The sequence below is a fragment of the Papilio xuthus genome, unplaced genomic scaffold (genome assembly GCF_000836235.2).
Source record: "Papilio xuthus unplaced genomic scaffold, Pxut_1.1 DF829129.1, whole genome shotgun sequence".
Lineage (NCBI taxonomy): Eukaryota > Metazoa > Arthropoda > Insecta > Lepidoptera > Papilionidae > Papilio > Papilio xuthus.
In genome coordinates this window covers 1,612,041-1,637,129 of record NW_013529520.1, presented here as the reverse complement: position 1 = coordinate 1,637,129, position 25,089 = coordinate 1,612,041, and the positions used below count along the sequence as shown (strand labels likewise).

Sequence of the window (25,089 nt, the reverse complement as noted above, 5' to 3'; positions counted from 1 at the left end):
AGCCGTTCTAGAGATATCTTCAAACACCCATCCATCCACATCACATCCATCTAAACATTCGAATTTATAATATTAGTAATTTAAATAAAAAGCAGCTCTTCAAGGCATAAATTCGCTATAAAAAAAATGAATAAATAGTATCCTATGTCCGTCTCCTGGCTCTAAGCTACCTCCTTACCAATTTTCAGCCATATCGGTAAAGCCGTTCTTGAGTTATAAATAGTGTAACTAACACAACTTTCTTTTATATATATATATAGATTAGTTTATAAAGGTCACAAGTATCAAATACGTGAGAGCTTTATATGAAACTAATATTGGAAATTCGCTTCTCTATTGAACCTGACATTTAAACAAGTAAACTATACAATAACAACTCAGCGTCGGAGCGTAATAAAGTATTTAACGTACTTTTTATCCCAGAGCTGATATTAACACAAAGTAGCCTCAACAATAACACTAAACAAAAAAGAAATATACGAAAATGGAAAAGAAATAACTTGAAAATGTAAGAAAGTTTTTCTTCTCAGTATATTTTTATGAATAAAATAAAAAGAAATTGTATTTATATTTAGATTCTTATCCTTTTTTGAGATGAAGAAATTGTTAATGCCGATGTAAATGGTAATATCAAAGAAGACTTCGTTTTTAAATATAGATAAACTATCGCATTTTGGACCTATGGGTCGAGAGCTTGGGTTGAATTTTTTTTTTTACATAATAAGGTAGCAAATAAGCGAGCGGCCACCTAAAATCGCTGTAATAGCGAAATGACCGTTGCCTAAAGACATACGCAATTGCATATGCGTTGCCTATCTTTAATCGACGGATCCCCTTCTATGCATCCTCTCTGTATCCAATATTTATTCTATATATTTCGACCAAAGATTGAGCACACGCGATATTACGTCGTCCTGAATCTGTCTTGTTGAGTTAGGAGGGAGATGGCAGGCGCAAATAAATTAGTCGTAGAGTGGAAATGAAATCCCTTGAGTAATAAAACATTTGCCCGTACAAGACTAGACAGTACAGCCGGAAATATTACTTTAACATCAATGGGATTATTTTGCTTTATGCCTGTAAATTAGATAAAATGCGCAAAAGTATTTCTTCTTATTTTGTTTTTTTTTTTATATTGAATAAATCAGCGCTTTACCCCGATCCCGCCTGCTGTTATGATGTGGTCGCTGTTTCACACATTCATAAGAAGACAATAGTTGCTACTGCCACACTCAGAGCCTTTAATTGGCCACTAAGCAAAACTTAGTAAGCTTAATCTTTGAAGTTCGCTTTGTTTAAACTTCTCATTACAAAGAAAACAAATATTTCAGTATTTTTAAACATAGCTTGGTTTTGTCATAAATATTAATAAACTTGGAAAATTTACATTCAAAGTCTTGCATAACAAGAGCAAACAACTTGTAACGAACGAAATTCCTCTGTGTTTTCTTGTTAAATTATTAAAACAACCTTTGTATGAAACAGAATTGTTATTTATGTCTTCAGAAAATGTACATTGTTTATTAAAAAGTCAAGTCTTGTTTTGTTGTTGACGATAAAAGTTTAAACATAACCAAAATATTAGAAAAAAAAACAAAATTATACCATTTTTTTGTAGAAGCGCAAGTACTTTTTAAGATGGATCACTCATGACTGGAGCGTCGGTGGCTCAGTGGTCAAGCACTTGACTTGCAATCTGCAGGTCCTGGGTTCGAATCCCGCCATGTACCAATGTGTTTTTCGATTTCCGATTTACATATGTACATTTATCCGACGTTCTTACGGTGAAGGAAAACATCGTGATGCAACCTGCACATATCTGAGAAGTAATTCAAAAGATATGTGTGAAGTCAACCAACCCGCACTTGGCCAGCGTGGTTGACTATGGCCTAATCATCCTTAACTTAGGGTAGGCTCCGAGCCCCTCGGTGGGGACGTATAATGATGATGATGACTCATGAATAATTGTAAAAATCATTTATAAATGTATCATCATAATATAGACAAAACTCCTAAAAACAGGAACCCAGAAACACCACAGACTAAGCAACAGAGAAGACAACTAAGAAACACGTACGAATATTCGTGAGCACGTTTTCGTAACATCATCGACTTTTGTATTCAAAATTGATGTAGCGCCCCAACCGGACGTAAAGAACACCAACAATTGTGATATATTTTGTCGATGATGTTACGAAGGCGCGTGTCCCAAATATGCGTGCTAGAACCTCAGGTCCATACCGTAACGATGATATTCATAAATTCATCATACATTAACCTTCTGGGTCACATAATTTTTCCTCACTGACATACACATAAGAGGGTATGATACCCTGATAACATGTTGACTATTAAATATTCGATTAAGCATTACATTTTTTTTACATGAATAATATTCAAGTTGTCAGTAAGATCGTATTTAAAAAGAAGGTCGAGAGCTATGGCAGGTTTTAATGAAGCACGTACCTGAGTTTTGCGCGACTGGCGCTCCGGAAACTGCGACTATCATGACTGACAAGTACACACACCAATACGGAGCGAGCATTTTTGAAGAGATCTGGAAAGAAAATGAATTGATTAACATTCATAATATGACTAAATTAATAGTAATAAATACAAAAATTCCGTACTCCTAAAATTAGTAGTTAAAAAGGGAACTTTCTTAAGGTTAACTTGGTAATTGTAGAGTATGAAATGATTGGTTATAATTGAAATTCTACGAACAACTTGCAATCCTTGTACAATTTTTAACTAACATAACATTCTAATATTACTAAGTATTTTAACGTATTCATAATTCAATAATCTTTATATTACGTGATGATATTAACAATGTTAAACTTCAATCTTACGTGCAATTAATTGCAATTGACGTCCTAATCCGTGGAGATGTGGCAGCCCACTGAGTCCATTATGTCGATCACAATGGAGCAAATTGGCTGCCGCGCACAAAGACCTCAATACAAACTGGCACACTAATATTGTTACATAGTATATGTGCATGCATCTTTGAGTATTGTCATACTTATGTAAGGGGATGTGACTTTTGTATAATACCGAAATGCTCCACTTATTAGTAACTTTTTATTACAAATAATTTACAAATGCTATAATACAAATTGTAAACTACTGTTCCTTTTAATTCCTATAAAGTATTTCATACAAAAGTTCTTAAGGTAGCGTCAGCAAAAACATCTGTTACACAAAGGGGTCGGCCTGACTGGTGAAATGCCACGACCACACAGAACATAGCCGTCAAGTGGAAGCAATTTCTACGCTTTTCTTGGACGGTATAAGTGGGAATGGGAGGTGGATTTAGTGGAGGAGAGTAACATAGGAAGGGAAAATATCTTCTTCTCCCTTTCTGTACGTCCCCTCCTTTGTTGATTAAGGTAGGTTAAGCATCTGTATATCTGGATGTATAAGGGCAGCGGCTGCTTCTTTATTTTGACGAATTTAGGTAGCCCCGTGCTTGCTTGCCACCCTAAGCGATCACCAATAAATCGAACTAAAAATAGCAATCCATATAAATCTCCAAATAGGCACAAAGTAATTTCCATAAATCGACATCGATAAAAAAGGACGGAATGTATCGAAGTAAATTGAATTTACCTCGACGAGAGGACTGGTCCGACAGCGGGGAATCTGTCGCCAAGGCGAAACCAAGGAAACCTTAAAAGCTAAGCGCTATAGAATTATTGATTGCTTTATACAGTTTGCGATTGTAGCTACTAATGAGAACTATTTAGTTTATGCGAAAAGAAATGCGTAATACATACGAAGTTCCTGTAGCTTGAAAAAATTGGCAACAGAGCGGCTATTTCGCTTGGAGAGGGAGATGAGTTAATCCAAGGGGCTTGTTTAGGCGTTTTAATTTTATATTTTTACTGATTGTAATTGATCCATATTAATGAAGTTAAGATGATAAGTATTTTTTATTAAAAAAAAAAAAACAAAAATTGAACAATAGTGTGGATTTTAATTCTTCCCTTAATATTACAGTTAAGAGGTACCCTCTCAAAATAGGGCCTAGTCTTTTTTTTTACAGTTCTTTATTTGTCTTGTATGGATGTTATATGTGATTATAGCCATTGGCTATTCAAAAAAGCACATGAAATGGAATTAGCTTATAGTAAAATTAGTACAAATGCTTTTGTAATTTAAGTCGGTCGTTTTAAAATCTATCATGAATATATAATAGAGATATGGGTTAAATTAATTTATTATTCATCAATACTAACCTAAGTAAATATTTTCTGTGAGTATACTCTTCTTTCATAGATTACAAAGTAGAATTCGTATTATATAATACCTCTTTTAAGTTCAGAAAATAACTGTACTATTATTTTAAAATATTTTTAACTATTATAATAGTAAAAACCCAGTCAAACTAATTCATAACAAAATTTGAGTACACTGAAGGCTTATAATTATTTTCTTACACATTGGTTAAGAACTCAAAAATACTTTTTCAATGAATAAATTCAATTTTATGAAGTAAAAGACTTGTGAAGTTATATCTTCATTCCTTTCATTATGTTTGAAAATAATAAAGACAACAGTATGTTTTTATACCAACGTCCCGATAGTTTAAAAATACATCTTTTTGACTACCGAATCACGTCGTCAATCGGTGTCAATGTACGAGGGTGTTGCGGGGTGCATACGGCCTGGGGGAGGGGAGGGGTAAAGGGGATGAACTGGGTCACCGGAGCACCACCGGCCGCGGACCCAGAAACACGAAACCGAGAGAGCCCGTTTTAAACTCTCCACACAAAACCCATTATTTATAGAGATTATTCTCGCATTCTCACAATAAAAACAAATAAAATCTAACGTACATAATATTTATTTTGTTCTAGTTTCGTTTAGAAAAAGAAAAAATATGTTATCTTAACTTATTAAATGTTTGAAGAAATTTCTACTTTTGAAGGAATTTTCAAACTTCTCTACCGTTAAGTCAAATGATATTTTCAATCATCATCAGCTCACTCTACGTCCCCACCGAGGGGCACACAGATATACAGGTTGCATCACGATGTTTTCCTACACCGTAAGAACGTCGGATAAATGTACATATGTAAATTGAAAATCGACAAACACATTGATACATGGCGAGATTTGAACCCAGGACCTGCAGATTAATTAAGTCAAGTACCAAAACCCCTAAGCCACTGACGCTCGGCGAAATTTTCAATGTAATTAAATAAACAAAAATACTATTCTACGCAAATTGCTAATAATATATTTGAACGAATTAATTGCTGATGGACACATTTTTATTTAGTCCTATAAAATTATATTTCTTATAATATTAAAAATTCGTACAAAACAGAAATAGATCAAAGGTAATCAAGAGCTTAGAATTTTAAATAAAGTCAGCTTCAAAATTTACAATAAACTTCGCAGTTGTTTACTATTTAAATGATTAAGCACTGTCGGTTGCCGTCAAACAAAAAGTTTTTAAATACTTTATTAGGTAAAACAAAATATTACTTCTCAGTAATATTATAATTAAATTTAATATTACTAGAGAGTGTAGGGGACACACAAAAGTCCCTTATTTTCTAATTTTATTCCTACCTACCTAATCTATACCTTTCCATCGTTTTTTTTTCTTGCAAAAGTATTTTTTAACGATTCAACATTCTATTCACATTTCTAACAATCATATTAAAAAAATAAAATTACGTAAAAGCCGGTAACAATTCATGTTTGCATGAGATAACGTATATATCACACTTAATGGCGACCTAACACACTATTTACAGGACTTTGCTTATAGTATTTCAACATTTATTTATACTGTAAATCTATAGTACATTTGCGTGACATAAAGTGTACTAACTTTGATTAAAATACGAAATCAAAATAATAATAATAATAAAAAAATTATTTGCATAGGCACACACAATATTACATAACAGTTTAGTTTACAAATTAAAAAAAAACAAGTTTCAGAAATATTTTCACATATTAGTTGTTACCATTCCAAATAAGCTGGAAGCTTGTGCTAGGACATGGTTATCTACTACCTCAAATGTTTTTGCAAATATGTAAATAATAATCTTGCAATTATGTCGATTTTCCTTTCCTTGTCATTCATGGAAGTATATTTAATATCATTTCATAATATTGTAAGTTATGAACTTAAGATTTATTTCGTCTACATATTATTTTGAATTTATAAACTTTAAAGTATAAATTAAAATATAATCTTACTAAATAACTAACCACTACAAAATAAATGAATTAATAATACTATATTAAATAAACTACATACTAAAACTAAACCAAACTAAAAATAAAACTAAAGTAAGTTATTACTTGTGTGATAGTCAGATATCTAAAGAGCTAAATCAATAATTTAAATAACTTGAAAACAATTACGTATAATTCAAATCACTCAACATATTCCATTTATAATAAAAAGAGCGTACACCTTCCTTAAAGGCCGGCAACGCATCTGCGGTGCCTCTGGCGTTCCTGATGTCCATGGGCGTCGGATCAAATAATATTTCGATTCGTTGCTCGTTTGCCCACTTCTAATATAAAAATAAAAAAAAAACTGTAAAATATCGGATTTCTTTTTTACTTTAAAATTTTAAAGCTTCAATCTCCGTAATTTAAAATATTATGCAACCAAATGTAATCCTAGTATGACAAACTTTAACATAAATTTAATCCAAGAAGCTTATCCTGACTATTAATTGCTTTTGAAGTTTGTGAAATAAGTTGAAAAAAGTTTGCAAGCACTACAGATATTGCACAAGCCTCAGTGTAAACGTGACTTTATTTCGCAAACGAAACGTATAATTATTTTGCTAGGTTCATACGAAAGCAGACTAACCATGAGTTTCTGAGACCGAGATCTCCGTTTGAAACATATTGATATGTTTTTTTTAAAAGACAGGTATCTCGATGTTTTATACGGAGATTTTGGTCTTAGAAACTCACGGTAAGACAGAATGCACACTTCGAGACAGAATAGTTGGCCTATTAGGAGTATTAATGTCGAAATTAGTTTGACTTTTAATGTATTTTACGCCCGATAGGGGCGCTGCAGTTTTAATGCAAATGTCGATGATGCTAAGATGGCGATTGTCACAAATATTCGTGCTAGACCCACAGCACTTTGACAACAGCAGTAGTGCAACTATCGTACTGTATTGCCTAACTGTTCTACTCTGGGGTAAAATAATCATTACATAAGAAAGTATACATCGCTCAACCTACGTAAGGTTGAGGGATGTGTAACTTCGCATTTCGCAACCTTCCCTATATTTGTCTTAAAAGTTTTGTAAACTTCCCAAAGTAATCAACGTAAATAGCCTGCTGATATATTGAAATAACAAATTAAAGTTGGTAGGTTTGCTTCAATCGACAACATAAACACATTCAGCAAGTAAATTAAGTGATAATTTTAGTACAAAGTCAATTATAAATAATTAAAGGCTTGCGATTTTAAGCTAAATTTGTAATTGAAAGTACATAAGCCCTGTTACTGTGGGTTTCTGATTCAAAATCCCCGTTTAAAACTTATCGACAGTACTGTCATTATCTTTAACAAGACAAAAAACATATTTTTATCCCTTTCATTTTCTTTGCAAAAAAGAGATAAGAGTATTTGTTCAGGTGTTTTGAAAATGGAAAATCGTGATATCATCACTTTTATCTACGGAGAAATAAAAATCTGGTGACGTCACAATCCTTTGTAGTTTTGACGAAATTTATTCAATTTTCCTTTTGCTTTAATAACCAGAAGAATACACCAAACGATTAGAGTGATTTAAAACAGAGAGATGAATGTCTTTGTCATGTTCTACCATTTGAGATACGAGCCAGTACACAATGATTAGATTCTTTCCATCTTCAAATAGATTAGCCTACAGCTGCGAGATACGCTCTGATAATAGACAATTGTATTCAGAAAATGAATTAAATTTTCTTCGTCCAAGAAACGTACGTATTTCGTACATATGTTTTTTGCGTTACGTAATTTTTATTGCGCTATTAATATAACATGGGGATAGAAAAGTCTTGTGTTGGTTGCTATTTGTTGTTTTATTTCGTTTGGGTTATTTATTTTGAAAAAATGTTTACATTAAATGCACCCTTAAAATCTTTACAATAAAATGAGAATGAATTTTAGATTAATTTTATTTGTTATTTCAAAATTGTTATGTGCCAAAATTAAAATACGCAAGCTCAAAATGTATACCTATAGAGCTGAGGTACATTATATACAAAGATAATATGAATTTATTTGAATAATTAAACCTGTCTAGTTTTGTAAAATAAGATAATTCTCTGTTTACAGTACACTAGTTAGTTAGTTTAACATATATTCATTAGTTTTTAAATTAAAATTTTGTTATAAGGTTTTTATGTTAAATTTTGTTCGCAATAAACCGAAAAATATTTCTATGAAACCTCATGTACAAGTACCTGGCTGGATGTAAATGAAATTTTAATAACATGCATCATATTAGACAAGTTACCGTGGGTTTCTGAGTTAACGCCCTTAAAGCCCTTGGGATATAAGAAAAAGGTAAAAACAATTATAAACGTGTTTTAGGTCAATTCAAATATACTGTCAGACATATTTTACCACTAGTGGTATTTGATAACATAAAATGTATGAACGATTGACACAAATAATTACATCAACCGTTCATTGTTTCAACCAATAACCGTTATTCAACTAGTTGAATTAACGTAAGTTTACATAGGAGACACTGCTAATCTTTTTTCTAGCAATCTACGGGGTTTTTAGTCCATGTATGAATAAACTCGATGACAAAATCAACCAGTTTATCGACTAGTTGAAAAAAACAAATGAACGTCTCATTTCGTTGACGACGAAACTGTCAACAACCCATCCCTATTTCAGACGCAGTGACCTATATTTGCTTACCTATAAATTTAAATTAAGTTACAGTATGCAAAACTTAATAACAACTAAAGTTTAATTACAAAACTATCAAGTTATTATTAAAGGTTTACTTCAATAACATGACTTATTTGACAACAAATGACATATCCCTAATATTATCTTTGACAAAACAGATATAATTATGTAAAGGATTTTAGTCTCAGAAACCGTCTATAATAATATATAAGCATTTTAACTGTAAAATACCACTATCAAAATACAAGACTTTCTACCGTTCTCTATTTAAAACCAAAGACAATAGAATATCTACAAACAGATAGTATAAATTTGATTCTCAGACGAAGTTAAACGTATATTCACAACAACAAAACCTTTGAAACTATTTCTAGAATTATGATTTTTGTGACTATGCTTTTGAAAGTACACGTGTAGTCCTATATCTTCTTACTCGTGGATTTTAACCCATAGCAAAAACATGTCTCGTGTTGAATATAAAACATGATTTATGCGTCCCTGTTAGAAATAACCCCGGCAATATGCAGCCTCACGTTTCACTACACGTTGATTGCTTTCTTTTCATCTCAGCGACGGCGAAGATTATAATACAAAATTGATTGAAGATGAAGCGTTAATTAATTCTTAAAATAGAAGTTCCATTTTACATGAGTAAAAAGGATACATGAAATATAGTAAGGTTTATTTGCCACATACTTTAAATCTTACTAATGTTATAAATTCGAAAGTTTAGATGGATGGATGCTTGTTGAAAGGTTGAACCGATCTCGCTGAAATTTAACATAGATGTAGTACATAGTCTGGGCGGACACATAGGCTTCTAATTAAGGTTTTTTTCTTTCGGTGCGGACTTAGTCGCTGGCGACAGCTAGTGACGAATAAATGTGATGCATCGGTAAGAATAGGCCTAGGGACAGATGAATGGATTGCGTGTAAGGTGGCTTGATTGGTGGCGAAGGAAATGGAAATTAAAATGGCAATAACAGATCGACGAAAATCTGGTGTGCTGACCCAACATAAAGTGGGATAAAGACAATTGACAATTGTTGATTAAGACAAGGTATTGGTTTTAATAACGTATAACGCCGGAGCGCATGTTTATATTTACAGTAAAGGTAAAATCGAACAGCATTTAGGGTCAATGCCCGTTAATATTCTTTAAGTAAATCATTCACGGCCCCGTTAGGAACCTGTCGCCGACAACGCCCTCTGTGATTAATGGTTCGATACCTTTCAAATCAACAAGTAAGACAGGACGATCACGATGACTTGCATGTTATAAACTAATTACCATTGTATGGTGCCTTTATACCACCCTGGTATCAATGATCCGACCAAAATATGAATCGAACAAATTATATTTTAACTACCTGTCGCCCGTGATTCCGTTTGCGCGATATTAAGAAAACATAATAGCCTATGTGTTTTTTCCAGGCTATAATCTACATCTATGTCAAATTTCAGATCCATGCAGCCGGGTTGGAAATACCTTCTGACAAATCAATCGATCCATAAAACCAACTATTCGCGTTTATAATATTAGTAAAATTAAATTAAATTTGTCTTCTTTTTTCTTAATGTTCAAATCCGTACTTTGTTCATGATGTTATTTTCATCTTAAACAAAATTGGTGTGCTTTTATACTAGAAGTGTTTGGTCGATTTTTACTATCTGTTATTTTATCATAAAATTAAAAAAAAAATAGTATTAATGCATATTTCTTCGTACGATTCCTAGTATTATAAAATAAATATTCCCATCCACTCCCGATTTTATGAGATTTCACTTATTTTTACGCCTCTAATATTTACAGCGTTCCTCTCTGAGGTTTGTCCGTTTTCATCTACAATATTTCGACGTAAATATGAGGTTAAAATAAGACAAGGGTCGAATGAGTTACGTCACAAAGGTAGGCCTTCGTATGGGTCATGAAATTGCGTTTCATATTTCGCAGATTTCTAGACGTAATTTCTCTTAAAGTCAAAGTCAATAAATGTTCATTTCTCTCTAATATTGCGTTACAAAAATAGGTACATATGTACTCAAACTCGTATTCTTGCATGTAAAAACTCTGATATTACTATACATACGTACATTAATAATATTTTATTTGTATAAATGTTTTCCGTTCGTAAAATACAACTTTACAGACAACTGAGGGAACTAACTTATCTTTAACTCTTGCACAAAGGTTTGGAATTTGTTGCTAATGATGTAAATAGCAGAAATATTTGTATCAAAGAACTTCATTCCTATGTAAACTTACCAACTCCGACAAAGGTAAGTCAAGTCCAAACTTAACTCTAAGTTGGTAAGGCGTAGATTAGAACTTGTAAATGTTTGAGATAAGTTATGTAAACAATGTGACTATTTAACTCGCAAATCTAATCTGTCTAATCTAATCTGATCTAACTGCTAAAATAACTATATCCGTCTCCCCTGCGGTGTTTTGCTCATTATTAGACGTAAATCATTTATTTAGGTACTAAATATAAACGCAGTATATCTACGATGATTTGAAAAAGGAAAAATACGCGCTAAGACTTATGAATTAATAATCATCATATTATTTTTTATTATACAACATTAAATTATACACAAGGAAACCATAAAGTTGTGTAAAATTTTAATGATAAAAAATAATTAAGCGACAGTTATTTTAAAATCTAGAAAACTTGCGAAATTATTAAATTATTAGAATTTAAACTGAAACGTAATTTCACGTCGTTTATAAATTAACTTAAACAATAATTGAAAAATTATATAGCCAAAGCCGTTATTGTAATTTGTTTTTTAACTCCGACGCGCACGGTGGTCGCAATTTTATCTCTGTTATAATTATTACGTTGTTACTTACCGCCTAGATTTCCCGCGCAGTGAACTTCCAAAGTTTCAAGATGGCCGCCGACGTCCGCCCGCCAAATAAGCGTGCCGCGTTCTGTTGATGCCATGCCACCCTCAGTATGTAATGGCGACGATATCCATCGCGCACGCGCCAACCCTATGACGTCAATGGCTCCGTTCACAAAGCATACAGGTGTCGGCGTTTTCGGTATCCATTAAAATACTGCATTGATACCAACGTGCCAACGTGTATATCCATCATGATATAGTTATTTTGGGTTATTTATTCACTTAATTTGAATGTTTATTCTAAATTGAAAAGCGCTAAAGATTGTTATCATGGTCATCGCGCAATATTACGGTGATAAAAATCACACAAACGAAGTGAGAAATTTCTTTTTTGAAGACTTACAAAAGGTTGGTTTTAAACAAACCTATTAGTTTTCTTAAATCTATTATTTAAAAAAAATATGCGCAAAATATTTCTTAAACTTATCCCAACATTAACGAATTAAACTAAATTTTAGGTTAAAACTAAACTTTAATTTCAATATCGTTGCGAAATCAATGGATTGCAATTTACTTCATTGGTCTATGCAGCAGCTGAAACCTACTTAGAGCGAAATTAATAAGCCAGTGGAAGGCTTATTAAATCCAACTGCACTACTTCAAATTCAATAAAATGGACGGGAAATTTTAAATTAAAATTATTATACATTTTATTGATGATTTTCCTACTTAATTCCATTTATAGCAATTAATTTCCTATATTGAATAAATAACGTGAAAGCTTTTTGAACATGTCTCTTCGTTTATTAACGAGACGTGTTTGATCATTTAATACGCCCTATGAAGATTGGGTTCTGGTTTATTAATGTATTGGTAAACACGAACCTTCTCATAATGAATGTATATATATGTATGTATGTCAAATTGAGCTTACATTAAACGATTTATATGTAGTCAAATTCTTTTGTAAAGTACATACTCTTTTATATATTAGTGTAACCTTAAAATTAAGAGAATGTAAAGCTCAAATAAATCTGTTTTTAAATTAAATATTTGCTTTGAATCTTCAGGTATTTATAGATCGTGAAATATCTTTGTAATCAAGAACATTCTTCACTCTTTGTTAAAATCAGCACTAAAAGATAAATTTAGAAACAATTCCAAGCGTACCTTTGTTTTATCAGAACAATAAGTGTACGCTCTTAGTAGGTTATACAAAGGACTTCAGGAATCTGTAAACCTTACTCCGCTTTTGTTTTTCTTTAAGAAAATCATCTCTAACTAAACAAGGAAGACGAATAATGTAATCTACACAAGCTGTAATAAATGTATTTCTTTTACTCCGTGCCGTGTTTTTGTAATTAACAACACAACAGACCAATCAAGTCATGTGTGGATTGAAATGGTTTTCTGTACGCGAAGATCCTGTCACACCTTTCGTTAACATTCTATATTACCCTTAGTAAAATTTGGTTTCAAAAACCCAAGTTTAATTTAAGGTTTTTAAAGTGGCAAGTAGCGGTCGTTTTGTTTCGTTCCCACTTAAACCTCTGTTGATGTTACCGCATGTTAATTCTATGTGTAATGTTAGTACCAATCTTTACCACCACTAGAAACCGCAACCATCAGAGCCAAAATAGGGAAACTCAAATAGGCACAAAATAGCGGAGCTAGTAGCCTATCCATATTTGTCAGTGCATCAATCCCTTTCATGTGTCAATTGTCAAAAATAAATAAACATTGATAACAACATAACCATATTATTCGTTTTTATTCTTTGGTTCACTTGTATATTCACAAGACTTCTCTACAAGCAGAGTATTGTTGCCAGTCTCTAACAAGTTTAAACAGAACCATAAACACTTGACATTGGCCCAATCCGATGAGGGAGAGCCATAAACAAGAAACAGAAACAGAACAGAACAACATAACCAAAAAAGATTTTTTTACAACGTCAAGTGTCAAGTCAAGGTAACATTCAAAAGCCTGTATTTTTTGCCCCCCTATTTATTTTAATTAGTTTTTTTTCAACATATTTTGCATTAAACAAAATAATGAACAAAATTATTTGTTTTCCATTTCACGAGTTACTTGTTGACAAAAAAAAATAATTGACAAAAGTACTTTAATAGTCAAGTCAACAGAACATTTTTAGAATTAATTCAGTTTTTGAACTTCATATTCGAATCGAGATATTTTGATTTTGATAGACTTTAGACACTTTAAATTTCATAAGTTTTATTATTATGTGTATTACCTTTATAAGAACATTTACTACGCGAATTAATTTATTCATTGCCCACAACAATATGGCTATAAGACAATCAAGTGACATGGCAAAGTTCAAGGAAACATTGAAAGCGGCTAAAGAAGTTGTTATTCTATCCGGTGCTGGTATAAGTGCCGAATCAGGTATACCTACGTTTAGAGGTGCGGGTGGCTTTTGGAGAAAATATCAAGCATCTTCTTTGGCGACCCCTGAAGCATTTAGACATAGTCCTAGTTTGGTTTGGGAGTTTTACCACTATAGACGAGAAGTGGCCGCTAAAGCACAACCCAATCAGGTACATAAATAAAAATAAAATTGCTGTATATATTGTAATTTCCAGGGTTTTCTAGGAATCCAGATATATCTGCCTACTAAGTTAAGCTTATACGAAAGGCAGTTTTTTTTTAGAAATTTTACATCCTGAACCTGTTAGTTGGACAGATAAAGCATGTTTGCTATTAATTATTTGCATGTTGAAATGGCAAGGCTAGTAAAAGATAGTTTCCTCAAGTTCTCAGTATGTCAATACAACTAAAAATGCAGATATAATGTTTACATTTTTATTCTAGGGTCACAAAGCGATTGCTGATTATGAGTCAAGACTTGGATCAGAAAAAAAGATAACAGTGATAACACAAAATGTAGATGGTCTGCATATAAGAGCAGGCACTAAAAATTTAATAGAATTACATGGTAACCTATATAAGACCCGCTGCACAAAATGCAAAGAAGTTCTAGTTAATAATGACAGCCCAATTTGTGAAGTGAGTTGGGATAGAAGACAGATGAATTTTTAATACAGCAGAATAAGCTAATTAAAAATAGAACTTCAGATATCCTTTTTTTCCAGGCACTAGCTGGAAGAGGGGCCCCTGATGCAAAAGTTGTGGGCTCGGATATACCAGTAAAATCCTTGCCTCATTGTAAAAAGACAAACTGCGGTGGACTACTAAGGCCTCATATTGTATGGTTTGGTGAAAATTTGGACCCAGCTGTTTTAGACAAAGCAGGTGATATGTTATAATATAATATTCACTTATTAATATAGTTATAAATAATATTATAGTTCAATAGGTTAACATTCTTTTGCAACAAAATTAAGTTCTTTTTTTTATTCATAGTTAAAAGAATTTACAACTTTGGCTGTTAGAACAAATAATATTAATCCAAAAACAAAAAAAAAATTAGTAATCTTAACAAGAAACGTATTATTTTACAGAAACAGCAATGGCAACTTGTGATGTGTGTTTAGTAGTTGGTACATCATCTGTGGTGTATCCAGCGGCTATGTTTGCGCCGCAAGCCGCCACCAGGGGCGCAATTGTCGCGGAATTTAATTTAGAGCCCACACCCGCTACGCCAGACTTTCATTATTACTTTGAAGGACCATGTGGTACTACATTACCTAAAGCTCTGGCTGATTGAAAGTGATTTGTATTATGTAAATATTATTCTATTGCTAGATTAATATTAAAGGAAGTTCGATAAGTGTTTTGCTTCCTCATAAAAAGAAAATTTTTAATGTCAGTTTCTAGGATTTTAGTTGGGCGTTGCAGTAAAAACAAAACTGTAAATATGTAAAAATATAATTTATTTATTGTTGTATTTCATAAGATTTAATATATAGTTAATTAAATTATTGCATTAATTCTATAGTTTCATTTCCTTATGTTTCGAGAAAAACCTTGCAATGCTACCGATTGTTTGTCCAAATTTGCAGCTGGTTAATAAGGATTTCTGAAATTAAACATGAGTTTGTTATTAACAAGTGCAATAAATAATTATAATTCAGTAAAAGTATACAGATAAGAAAAATATTTCTGAATTTCACAGAAAGCAAACACATCATCATCTCAGGGGTTATTTCTTGCTTTACCCAATAATAATATTAGTTTACCTGAATAAATGAGGGCAAAGCGGCTGTAGTTTGCGTTCGGGAATATCTTTCGTCTACGAGCAAAATGCAGGCATAGTCATTGGCATGTCTCACTGCTCGGCCTGAAATTGTAAAAAACTAATTTAAATATATGAACACATGTACATAGGCGTGAATGCATAGATTGTGTAAAAGGTCTTCATAAACCAAGTTACGAGTAAAGTCAATCATACCTCAGTAGACCAAAAATCTGGTGTTCCGGGTCCCATAGTATGAATAATCCAAGTAAAAATTGATTGCTAATTATTAACATTGTTTATTTACACAAAGTGATTTGCTTTTTTATAATGAAAATATGAAATACAATCTTACTAAGGGGAAATGTTTCGATGTTAGACAATATCTCCAGAACGGCTACATGTATCTAGATGAAATTTGGCACAGATGAAGAACATAGTTTGGAAGAACACATACACTACTAATCAAGGTTTTTTGAATCTGTGCGGACGGAGTCGCGGGCGACTACTAGTAGGTATATACATACCAATACACTGGTTAACAGCTTTCATACACAAATTTTCATAGTACTGACTTCCAGCGCTACTTCCTACAGTTCTGTTTAAATAGTTCATTTTCTCTTGCAGTTCTGGTGACTTTACATTTGGGTACGGCATGCCGATAACTATCACACAACGTCCTAAGTCATCACTGAAATTTAAAAAAACCATACAGACGAATTGAGACCATCCTCCTTTTCTGTCGGTTAAAAGAAAGCATTAGTCAAGGACATTTATTTCCAATGAAATGTTATTAGTTTGAAAACTTATCATAGCAATATACATACATATTATTTTGTCATATAGAAAATTTATGTTGTTCCATCCCAAGCAGGAAAAGAATTCAATACAGAGAGACATGACAGAAAATAATTATTTTTTATATTGGATTTGCAAGTGTAATTTTTATTTATTTATTATAAATGTATACACTTATACAATTAAACAAATATATATTACCTATATAATAAACTATTAACTTTTTAGTTATAGTTATTGTTATAAAACTAAAAATTGAAATATATTACCTAAAGTTAAGTCCTTCACTTAATTTTCCTCCAACTACACTGAGAAGTAGGGCCCCGTTCCGATCACCTTCTTTCTTTCTAACAGCTGTGGTGAATTTCTGTAGCACCTGGAATTTTAAAAAAATCCTACGTATTTTTTTTTTCTAATTTGACTTAATTAATAATTTTAATCTTAATATTATAAAACATATAAACGTCACTAATCATGTACAGAATAAAGCTGCTGGTACTACATATTTTGGTATCATCATCAGCTTACTATGCGTCCCCACCGAGGGGCTCGAAGCCTACCCTAAGTTACGGGGGACTAGGCCTTTGGTATATATATGCACTTGAAATTTCGAAAAAGATTTTTTTAATTTTAGCAATAAAGTGTAAAGATTATAAGACTTTAAAAAACTTACTTGTTCCACTTCAGTGGCGGATTTCGGTTCCCTAAATATAGTTTTCTTCTTACTAATACCGTCTATAAACTTGTTATTCAACAGATGTTGGTATACTGTTTGTTCATAGGCATAAGAAGGTAGGAAACAAACAACACCTCCGGGCACTATACTGCTTATGTTACGAAGTATCCTGCCTACTTCGTTCAACTGAAATAGTTATAGAAATCATAATAGTATTGTTAATACGAAAGTTTGGATATACATCCATTATCAGTTAACTGAGGAACAGTTGAATGGATATGGTTAAAATATGCTACCAAAACAGAACATTGTCTTGAAGAAGTATATGTTTCCTTTTAAGACAGAAAAAAGTATCATCATCATCATCAGCTCGCTATACGTCACCACCGAGGGACTTAGAGCCTACCCTAAGTTAAGAATAAATAGGCAATAATAGTCAACCGCACTGGCCAAGTGCGGGTTGGTTGACTTCACACATATCTTTGAATTTCTTCTCAGATATGTGCAGGTTGCATCACGACGTTTTCCTTCACCGTAAGAACGTCGGGCGGGATTCAAACTCAGCACCTGCAGATTGCAAGTCAAGTGCTTGACCCCTGAGCCACCGACGCTCTCGAAAGAAGTATACATGTATATATATAGATTCCCTTGTGAAACATTAAAAGCTTATGTTATAATAAATCTCCAATATAAATAACAACTATTCTATAACATAAAGAGTTGATTGTTTGCATTGAATAAGCTTAAAAAGTACTGAACTGATTTGAAAAATTGTATCACTGTTGGGAAGGTACATTATCCCCGGATAAAATAAGCCACATTTAGTACCAAATTTTTTTTAAACCATGATAAATTGATAGTACCTTTAAAAGTTTCAAACTTACCAATTCATTGGACATTCTGTTTTCATAGGAGAAATTTAAGTTGATATTAGATGGTCCTTGAGACAGGCAAATGCCTAGCACATTGTCCGGGGGCACAACATGTCCGCACTTCACTATATTAACTCTATCCACGTCCGTCGTATTATTTGTGAGTAGCCCTTGGAACTCACTGATAGGTTCCATCGTACCACCAGCCAATATTACCTTATAAAAATAAGACATTATAACTTTTTCAATGAAATGGTGGAAACAAGCAACTGGGTAACCTGAATTAACCTAAAATAGCGAACGGCATACTCGTATGAAGCAAATTAAACAGTTGCAGATGTGGTGTCTATCTTTAATTGTTGATGAGGGGGACGTCTGGAATAATGTATTTTTTTAACTTATTTTGAAGAGAATTTTCCATTCATCTATACATATTTTAAAAATAAGAGTGTATGTATGTTATACTAAAAAAACATAGTTGCTATATTTAATATAGTAACGTTTTCAAAAAGAAAAATTTTTGTCTGTCTGTATGTCTGTCCGCAAGGTCGCATTTGTTCCGGGTAATCTCCGGAAGGGCTGGACCGATTTTAATGGGACTTTAACTGGAAGGTAGCCTATGCATTAAGGCTTGTTATAGGCTACTAATTTATTTAATTCTTCACTAATTATATAAATTATAGTACTGTCAATACTTACAGATCTACATTGTGAGACAACATCAACAAAGTGTTCAGCTGTATTCAAAAGTAAGTATTTCAAATGCGATGTATTATCCTCTCCTCTTTGTATCAACACTCTTCCGTTCTCACTGCGGTCACACAACATGTCTAAAAAGTCTAGAACCGCATACAGACCACTGCCGGCGGATGTTTCACTTGGCAACTGGAAATTACAACATTTAAAAAAAAATAATGATTTTAATTAAATTTTGTTTAGTAAAAAAACTACCTGAGGAGATGTCTTCGTTTCTTCAGTTTCCTCTACAACTTTATCTGTTTTCTTAATATTACTTATAAATTTTTCAAATGAACTTTTCGTATTAAGGATTTTCTTTTTATTTTCCTCTTCTAATACCTCTTTGCTATATCTCATTGAAAAACCGTGTAATTTAGGTGCGAGACGCGTGTCTCTACAAAACTCTACCAAAGGCCGAAGATTCAAATGATCTATTTCAGATTTTATAACGAAATCTTCAAGTGTATAGATTTTGGTATCATTCTGTTCCTGTCCGGAGACTTTCAGTTTAAGTATTCCTGAAAAATAAAATAAATATGGTACTTTGAATAAATTGTATTATAAAAAGGTCAATAGGTTTATAAGTAAATAGCTTTTGTATGATCCAACCACACATCCAAGGATGTTTGTATGTTACAGCTTCAAGCTATCTCCAAAACGGTTGCATATACCATGATCAAATTTGAAATAGATATAGAACATAGTCGGGAAGAACACAGGCCATGAATAGGCTTTTATTTCCGCGGCACAGAGATGCGAGCGACAGCTAGTTTATGTATTTAATAATTGTCGATTTACCTATAAGTTTTCCAACAACAAAACTCATTTGATTCAACAACAAAAGATTTTTACTGTTCAATCGTGCTCTATATTTGTTTATATAAAAATTAAGGTACGTTTTCACTGATGACAGTTGTTTGTATGAAACCGGTGCGGAATGTGCGTTTTCCAGCGCAGCACTTAAACCATGTGCTTCGTCAAGTATTAGAATATTATCTTTTAGCTTGATAGAGAAACCAGATCGGGCACCTGAATTAACTATACCTGCATGGCTAAGTAGGACTACCTGCAGATAAATAATTATGGAAGATTAGTATTTCTTCCATACTCAGATTAGTTAGTTGGTTACTAAGGAGAACTTTAGTGTAGATCATGCAATAGAGATAACATAACAAATCTCTGTGTAGAAGTATTTTGTGGGTTTCATACTTCAAAAAGAAAAATAATGGAACCCTTATAGGATTTCATTGTTGTCCAAATGTCTGCCTGTCAAGACCCTATTTCTCAGAAATGCGTTAAGATATCAAGCTGGAATTTATTTAGATCGCTAAGTTAGATAAAAGGCAAACTGGTCACATGATGTTAAGTATGACTACATATGATTGTTACATACATTCCCTGACTTACTTTGGGTTTCTCAGACCAAAATATCTGTATAAAGCTTATCATCATTCTTTACCTTTGATAAAATAGAGATAACAATATGTTTTGAACATGGATTTTTGTCTCAGAAACACAGGATTAAATAGACAGAAAGAAAGAGATGATGAGAAGAGAAAAGAATATCTTATTTTCATTATCTCTTTAACTATTAACTGTAATAATTTGCATGTGTTTCTTTTAAATAAGATTTACAGTATAAAAGAATAAAACCCTAAAAATATCTTATCACATATGTTGAACATACCTGAGCATCGTCTAATGCCATTCTTGATGCATAATATGGACATGCTTTTAGCTGTTTGCCACATTTCACTAAATCCTCCATATCCATGATATCAACAAGCAATCTTTCCTTTAGTTTTGTTATGTTATTCTGTTTGTAATATGGACATCCTGAACATGTTTTTGTCTTTGTCCTTTTAAGGACTTTACCCTCATCGCCTACTGATGTTGATTTTGTTTTAGATTTTTGCATGTCTAGACATCTGGAAATATTAGCAAATTAGTAATGTAATTTCACTGCCTTTGGAGTTGCAGGTATCCATTGGCGTCAGCTATTTCTCAATATTAATATCCAACTAACTTGGAGTTAAAAACTATAAAGCTTTAGCTATAGATAGAGTTTAATTAAATATACTAGAATATATAGGATAGAAAATTATGAACTAACCTTTCATTTATTAAATTAACATTTTTCAGTCGTGTAACATCAGAATTAATGCAGTAATGCTGACGAGAAGCTAATGTAACAACTCGAGTACATTCCTTGAACACGGTCCTTTTGATTTCACCAATAAATTGGGACAGCTGACTATGTGTTCTGCTACTTATATAAATCTGTAAAAAAAGATGTCCATGTTAATCTTACAGTTAAATGTGAATGTTTAAATGGATGGTTTCTTTGAAGGTATCTCTGGAAACGCTCCACAGATTATGACTAAAATTGGCAAAAATGTAGAACATAGTCTGTAATAAAAATGGCTACTAATTAAGTTTGTTTTTAAAATTCTTGCGGACGGAGTCACAGGCAACAATTAGTTCTACATACTGCAGAGCAACATCTCTTTACTATTTTTCAACATATTGTATTGAAATACTGTTTAAATCACTGCTATTATGAATGAAATGTGTAAATATGTTCTTTAATGTGGTTTAATTTAAAATATACATACCTTAAGCTGTAAATGGTCATTCTCTTCATTCAATTCATCTAAATCTTCCTCATCTGATACATCTTTATCACAACTATCTACAATTAAATCATCATCACACTCTTCATTATCCGGATTGTTCTCGTTATTTTCATGTTCTTTGTCTGCTTTGTTAGAATACGGGAAGTAGTTTCCATGAATATTATTGTTGATGTTAGATTTCTGTTTAGCAACCCTATTCTTCATTTCATTGAATAGCTCATCTTGTTTCTTGATTTTATCAAGTTTGAACTGTAATTCATTCAATGTTTGGTTCTTTTTAATTTTATCATATTCTGCTTGTAACCAGTCTTCTGAATCTATAATACATTTAAACTATAAATAAATGTTAAAATGTTTTTTGCAATTATTTAAATCTGCTTGGCTATAAATACCTGTTAGATTCTTTAGATCTGTTTTAATTTTAGTAATATCATTTTCAATATCCTGAATTGTTTTTTGCCTATTATCGATGTACCACTGTAGAGCGCCACAACATATACTTAAAGATTTACCCTGTTTAATAAAGATCAATTAAGTATCATAAAAAAACCACGCTATGTTAAATAGTAATTACTAACCGTTCCTGTAGGACTTTCGAAAATACCCAATCTACTATTTTTAATTGTAAAATATAACTCTTTCATAAACTTTTCCTGAATATCATAAGCTTGAAATGGGAATGAAAATACAGGATTCATATCTTCCATATTGATACTACTACTATGAAGAAATCGACGTGAACAGATTCCCACAAGAGACAAATATTAAAATGATTGATCAACAACATTTGACTAATGTTATTGACAATGGCGGTTCAGTTTTCGCGCGCTTCCTGCTGTCAATCAGCTAGTCACAGATTGCAACATTTTGTACCGAAGGATTTTTACAGAAAAAAAGTGGACCATAGTTAATCAGGCAAGCGAAACTTTTATAATCTGTGCTACAAATTGAACGCAAACGGAGATCCTCCATCTTATTGCCAATGCGAGAAAGACATTCGTGATCACTCCAATTATTAGAAGACCTAGCACGGTCTACTTCTTCCCACCATGTCTCTATGTCATTAACCTTCCTATACCCGCGCAAAAATGTCTGTGAGACCGACGAAACAGTTTTTCGTAAATATTTTTTTTTTCCAAGAACTTTGAGAGTTCACTCTTTCTGCTAGCTGCACGATTTGGGGCTTGCTTTTGGTTACTACGTGGGACACAATCGTGCGAGCAGGACGTTTAGGCCTAATACGGTCTGATCGGTCTGTGACACCGACGCGGGTACACGATCAACTTTTTAGGAAGTCATATTTTTTGGTTTATGTGTATATACATGTTATATACTTGTTTTTATGCATTGATTTGTCTTGCATTTTACTTGTTTACAACTACTATATCGATTTATGAATTTTTTAGGTTATAAACGCTTCAAAAATGAATGAAGAACGTATTCGATTGTTGTTGGAGGAAGAAGCTCTAACTATGATGATGAAATTGCTAGCGAAGTTGAAAATGGTAGTCCAGCCGAAGAAGAAACACGTAATTTTGAAGATGAAATTCAGTCTTCGGACCGAGAGAACGATTCTCAATCAGAATCAGAAGATTATGATACTAACGGAGATCATTACATCGGAAAAGACAGTCGTACGCGGTGGAATAAAACTCCTGGATCAAGCCAGGTTAGGCGCTGCACCAGGAATCTCGGGACACAACTCCCAGGACCTAAGGGTGAAGCTAAAAACACGAAAGAGCCGCTAGAAATATGGAGGCTATTTTTCTCGGAAAGTGTTTGTACTTGGATTGTTCAGTGGACAAATAAAGAAATAAATTTATGTTTGTTTTTCATGACTATAAGAAAAAATGAGACTTTTTTAAGGCTGTTATGGAAAGACTGATAGTCATTACAGTATTAAATAGTATAAGCTAACAATTGGTATTTTTTGTTTTATTACATCCTATAGTTCCTGTAAAATAAAAAAAATATAAATGGTTTTATAGAAAAATAACTAGGTAACAGGAGTCAAAGTTACGGTCTGTCACACCGTGCGCGGGTATAGGTGTTAAAAAATTTGGCGCGGGTACAGGAAAGTTAACACTCGGATCAAAATTAGAAATATAATAAGGCTGGTTAGATCTCACCGGTATATTTATGGATCGTATCGCATCGATGATGCGATCGGCGGCGCTGGCCTAGACTGACGTAGCGCTCGCGGGACGCTCCGGTGAGGACGGAGTCGTTGAAGCCTGAAGCGAACCCCTGAAGTGAGCTCGCAGTCACAGCTTCGCCCAACTGCGTCGGCGGCGGCATCGAGACGGCAGGCTCAACGGCAGGAACGGGCTCGGCGCTGATGGTTGCCACAGGCACCGCGGACTTGGCTACTTCCACTGCAGAGCGGCCACTAGACTCCTTTCGTTGAGATGAAGACACTACCTGTTGTTCCTCTAATGACACCAATCGTTTAAAATTTGTTGCATTGTTTCGGTTAAAATATTGCTAGAAGGGCTACGTCGTCTGTAGCGCGAATCATGTTGGCTAGAATGCGATCTGCGATTTCGCGACCGGCGTCTATTCTGCCGCCTCTTAATTAAGCATGTTTTCTTTTTTTTAGCAAGTATTTAAAATTAGACGTAATTTCAAGCATAGTACTCAAGTATTCAAGTTACGGTAAATTATTGATCAATAGGGTAGACACGACAAAATTTTAAAATTGAGCCATTCTAAAATTTACACAAAAAGCTAACAAATACAACTCCTATTTGTTATTTTAAAGCGGAGAAGAAAACAATTGGAACGTACTCACCAAAGTTGACATTATAAAACTTGATCACACCGTCACATCGCGTCTTACTTACGTATATTATACGAAACACCGAAAACAAAGTGCTAATTTGTCCTTTTAAACAAGGGTAGTTACAATTTCCAAAAATATATTTCTGATCGTATCACTAGCCAATTAAAGAAATAACAATGGAAACACATCGTATCAGGATGTACAAACAAGGACTTGGGAGTTTCACTATCCCACTTCTGATCTTAAGGATCAGAAGCAGGGAAAATTAAAAAAACAATCTCTTATACACTACTACAGTACTTTTTGAATTAATAAGAAAACTAACAGAATTGAATAAATGTAATTAACACTAAAATGATTTAAAAATACAACATTAACATAATCAACTATCACAGTTAAAATGATTAATTATTTTGGCTAGTCAAACGGGCAGAGCTTCCGCTGGCTTCAGTGTTCGATGGCGAGTGTGTCCCGAAAATGAGGGTGCGGTCTCTTATATTGGCATCACCCCACAATGTTGGAGGAAGCCATTGTGATTATATTTAAAGTAAGAAGTTATAAAGTAGCCATTGTCAACTGAATTACTGTTTAACGCATAGTGTGCAATGTTTAATGTTTATTGATATTGTAAAAGCTTCTAATAACTTTTAATTTGATCTTA

The 25,089-nt window shown here is 33.0% G+C and overlaps 3 protein-coding genes across 4 annotated transcripts in view; 1 reads left to right on the top strand and 2 right to left on the bottom strand.

Moving 5' to 3' along the window:
• LOC106119955 (uncharacterized) overlaps window positions 1–11,840 on the bottom strand; it is a 46,060-nt gene extending 34,220 nt beyond the window's left edge. The window contains exons 1-2 of one of the 2 annotated variants that reach the window (XM_013315100.1): window positions 11,769–11,840; window positions 2,467–2,557 (exon numbers count right to left, since the gene is read on the bottom strand). In XM_013315100.1, the coding sequence (XP_013170554.1) occupies window positions 2,467–2,545 (79 nt within the window). In that variant the 5' untranslated portion in view covers window positions 2,546–2,557; window positions 11,769–11,840. Of the gene's footprint in view, window positions 1–2,466; window positions 2,558–2,852; window positions 2,940–11,768 lie in introns of those variants that run through there. The other variant, XM_013315092.1, reaches the window with a different exon arrangement.
• A 2,052-nt stretch (window positions 11,841–13,892) lies between these two features.
• Window positions 13,893–15,594, top strand: LOC106120117 (NAD-dependent protein deacylase). The gene is made up of 4 exons (XM_013315332.1): window positions 13,893–14,328; window positions 14,603–14,797; window positions 14,884–15,043; window positions 15,253–15,594. Exons 1-4 carry the CDS (start codon window positions 14,011–14,013, stop codon window positions 15,456–15,458), a joined length of 879 nt encoding a protein of 292 aa, XP_013170786.1. The 5' UTR covers window positions 13,893–14,010; the 3' UTR covers window positions 15,459–15,594.
• Window positions 15,595–15,638: 44 nt separating this feature from the next.
• On the bottom strand, window positions 15,639–22,434 carry LOC106119900 (probable ATP-dependent RNA helicase DDX11). The gene is made up of 14 exons (XM_013315030.1): window positions 22,225–22,434; window positions 22,039–22,159; window positions 21,626–21,963; window positions 21,124–21,290; window positions 20,698–20,938; window positions 19,809–20,076; window positions 19,224–19,528; window positions 18,972–19,157; window positions 18,285–18,488; window positions 17,398–17,586; window positions 16,994–17,100; window positions 16,454–16,617; window positions 15,931–16,031; window positions 15,639–15,770 (listed from the first exon to the last, which is right to left on the bottom strand). The coding sequence occupies exons 1-14, from the start codon at window positions 22,351–22,353 to the stop codon at window positions 15,684–15,686; spliced, it is 2,607 nt and encodes an 868-aa protein (XP_013170484.1). The 5' UTR covers window positions 22,354–22,434; the 3' UTR covers window positions 15,639–15,683.
• Between the last annotated feature and the right edge of the window lie 2,655 nt (window positions 22,435–25,089).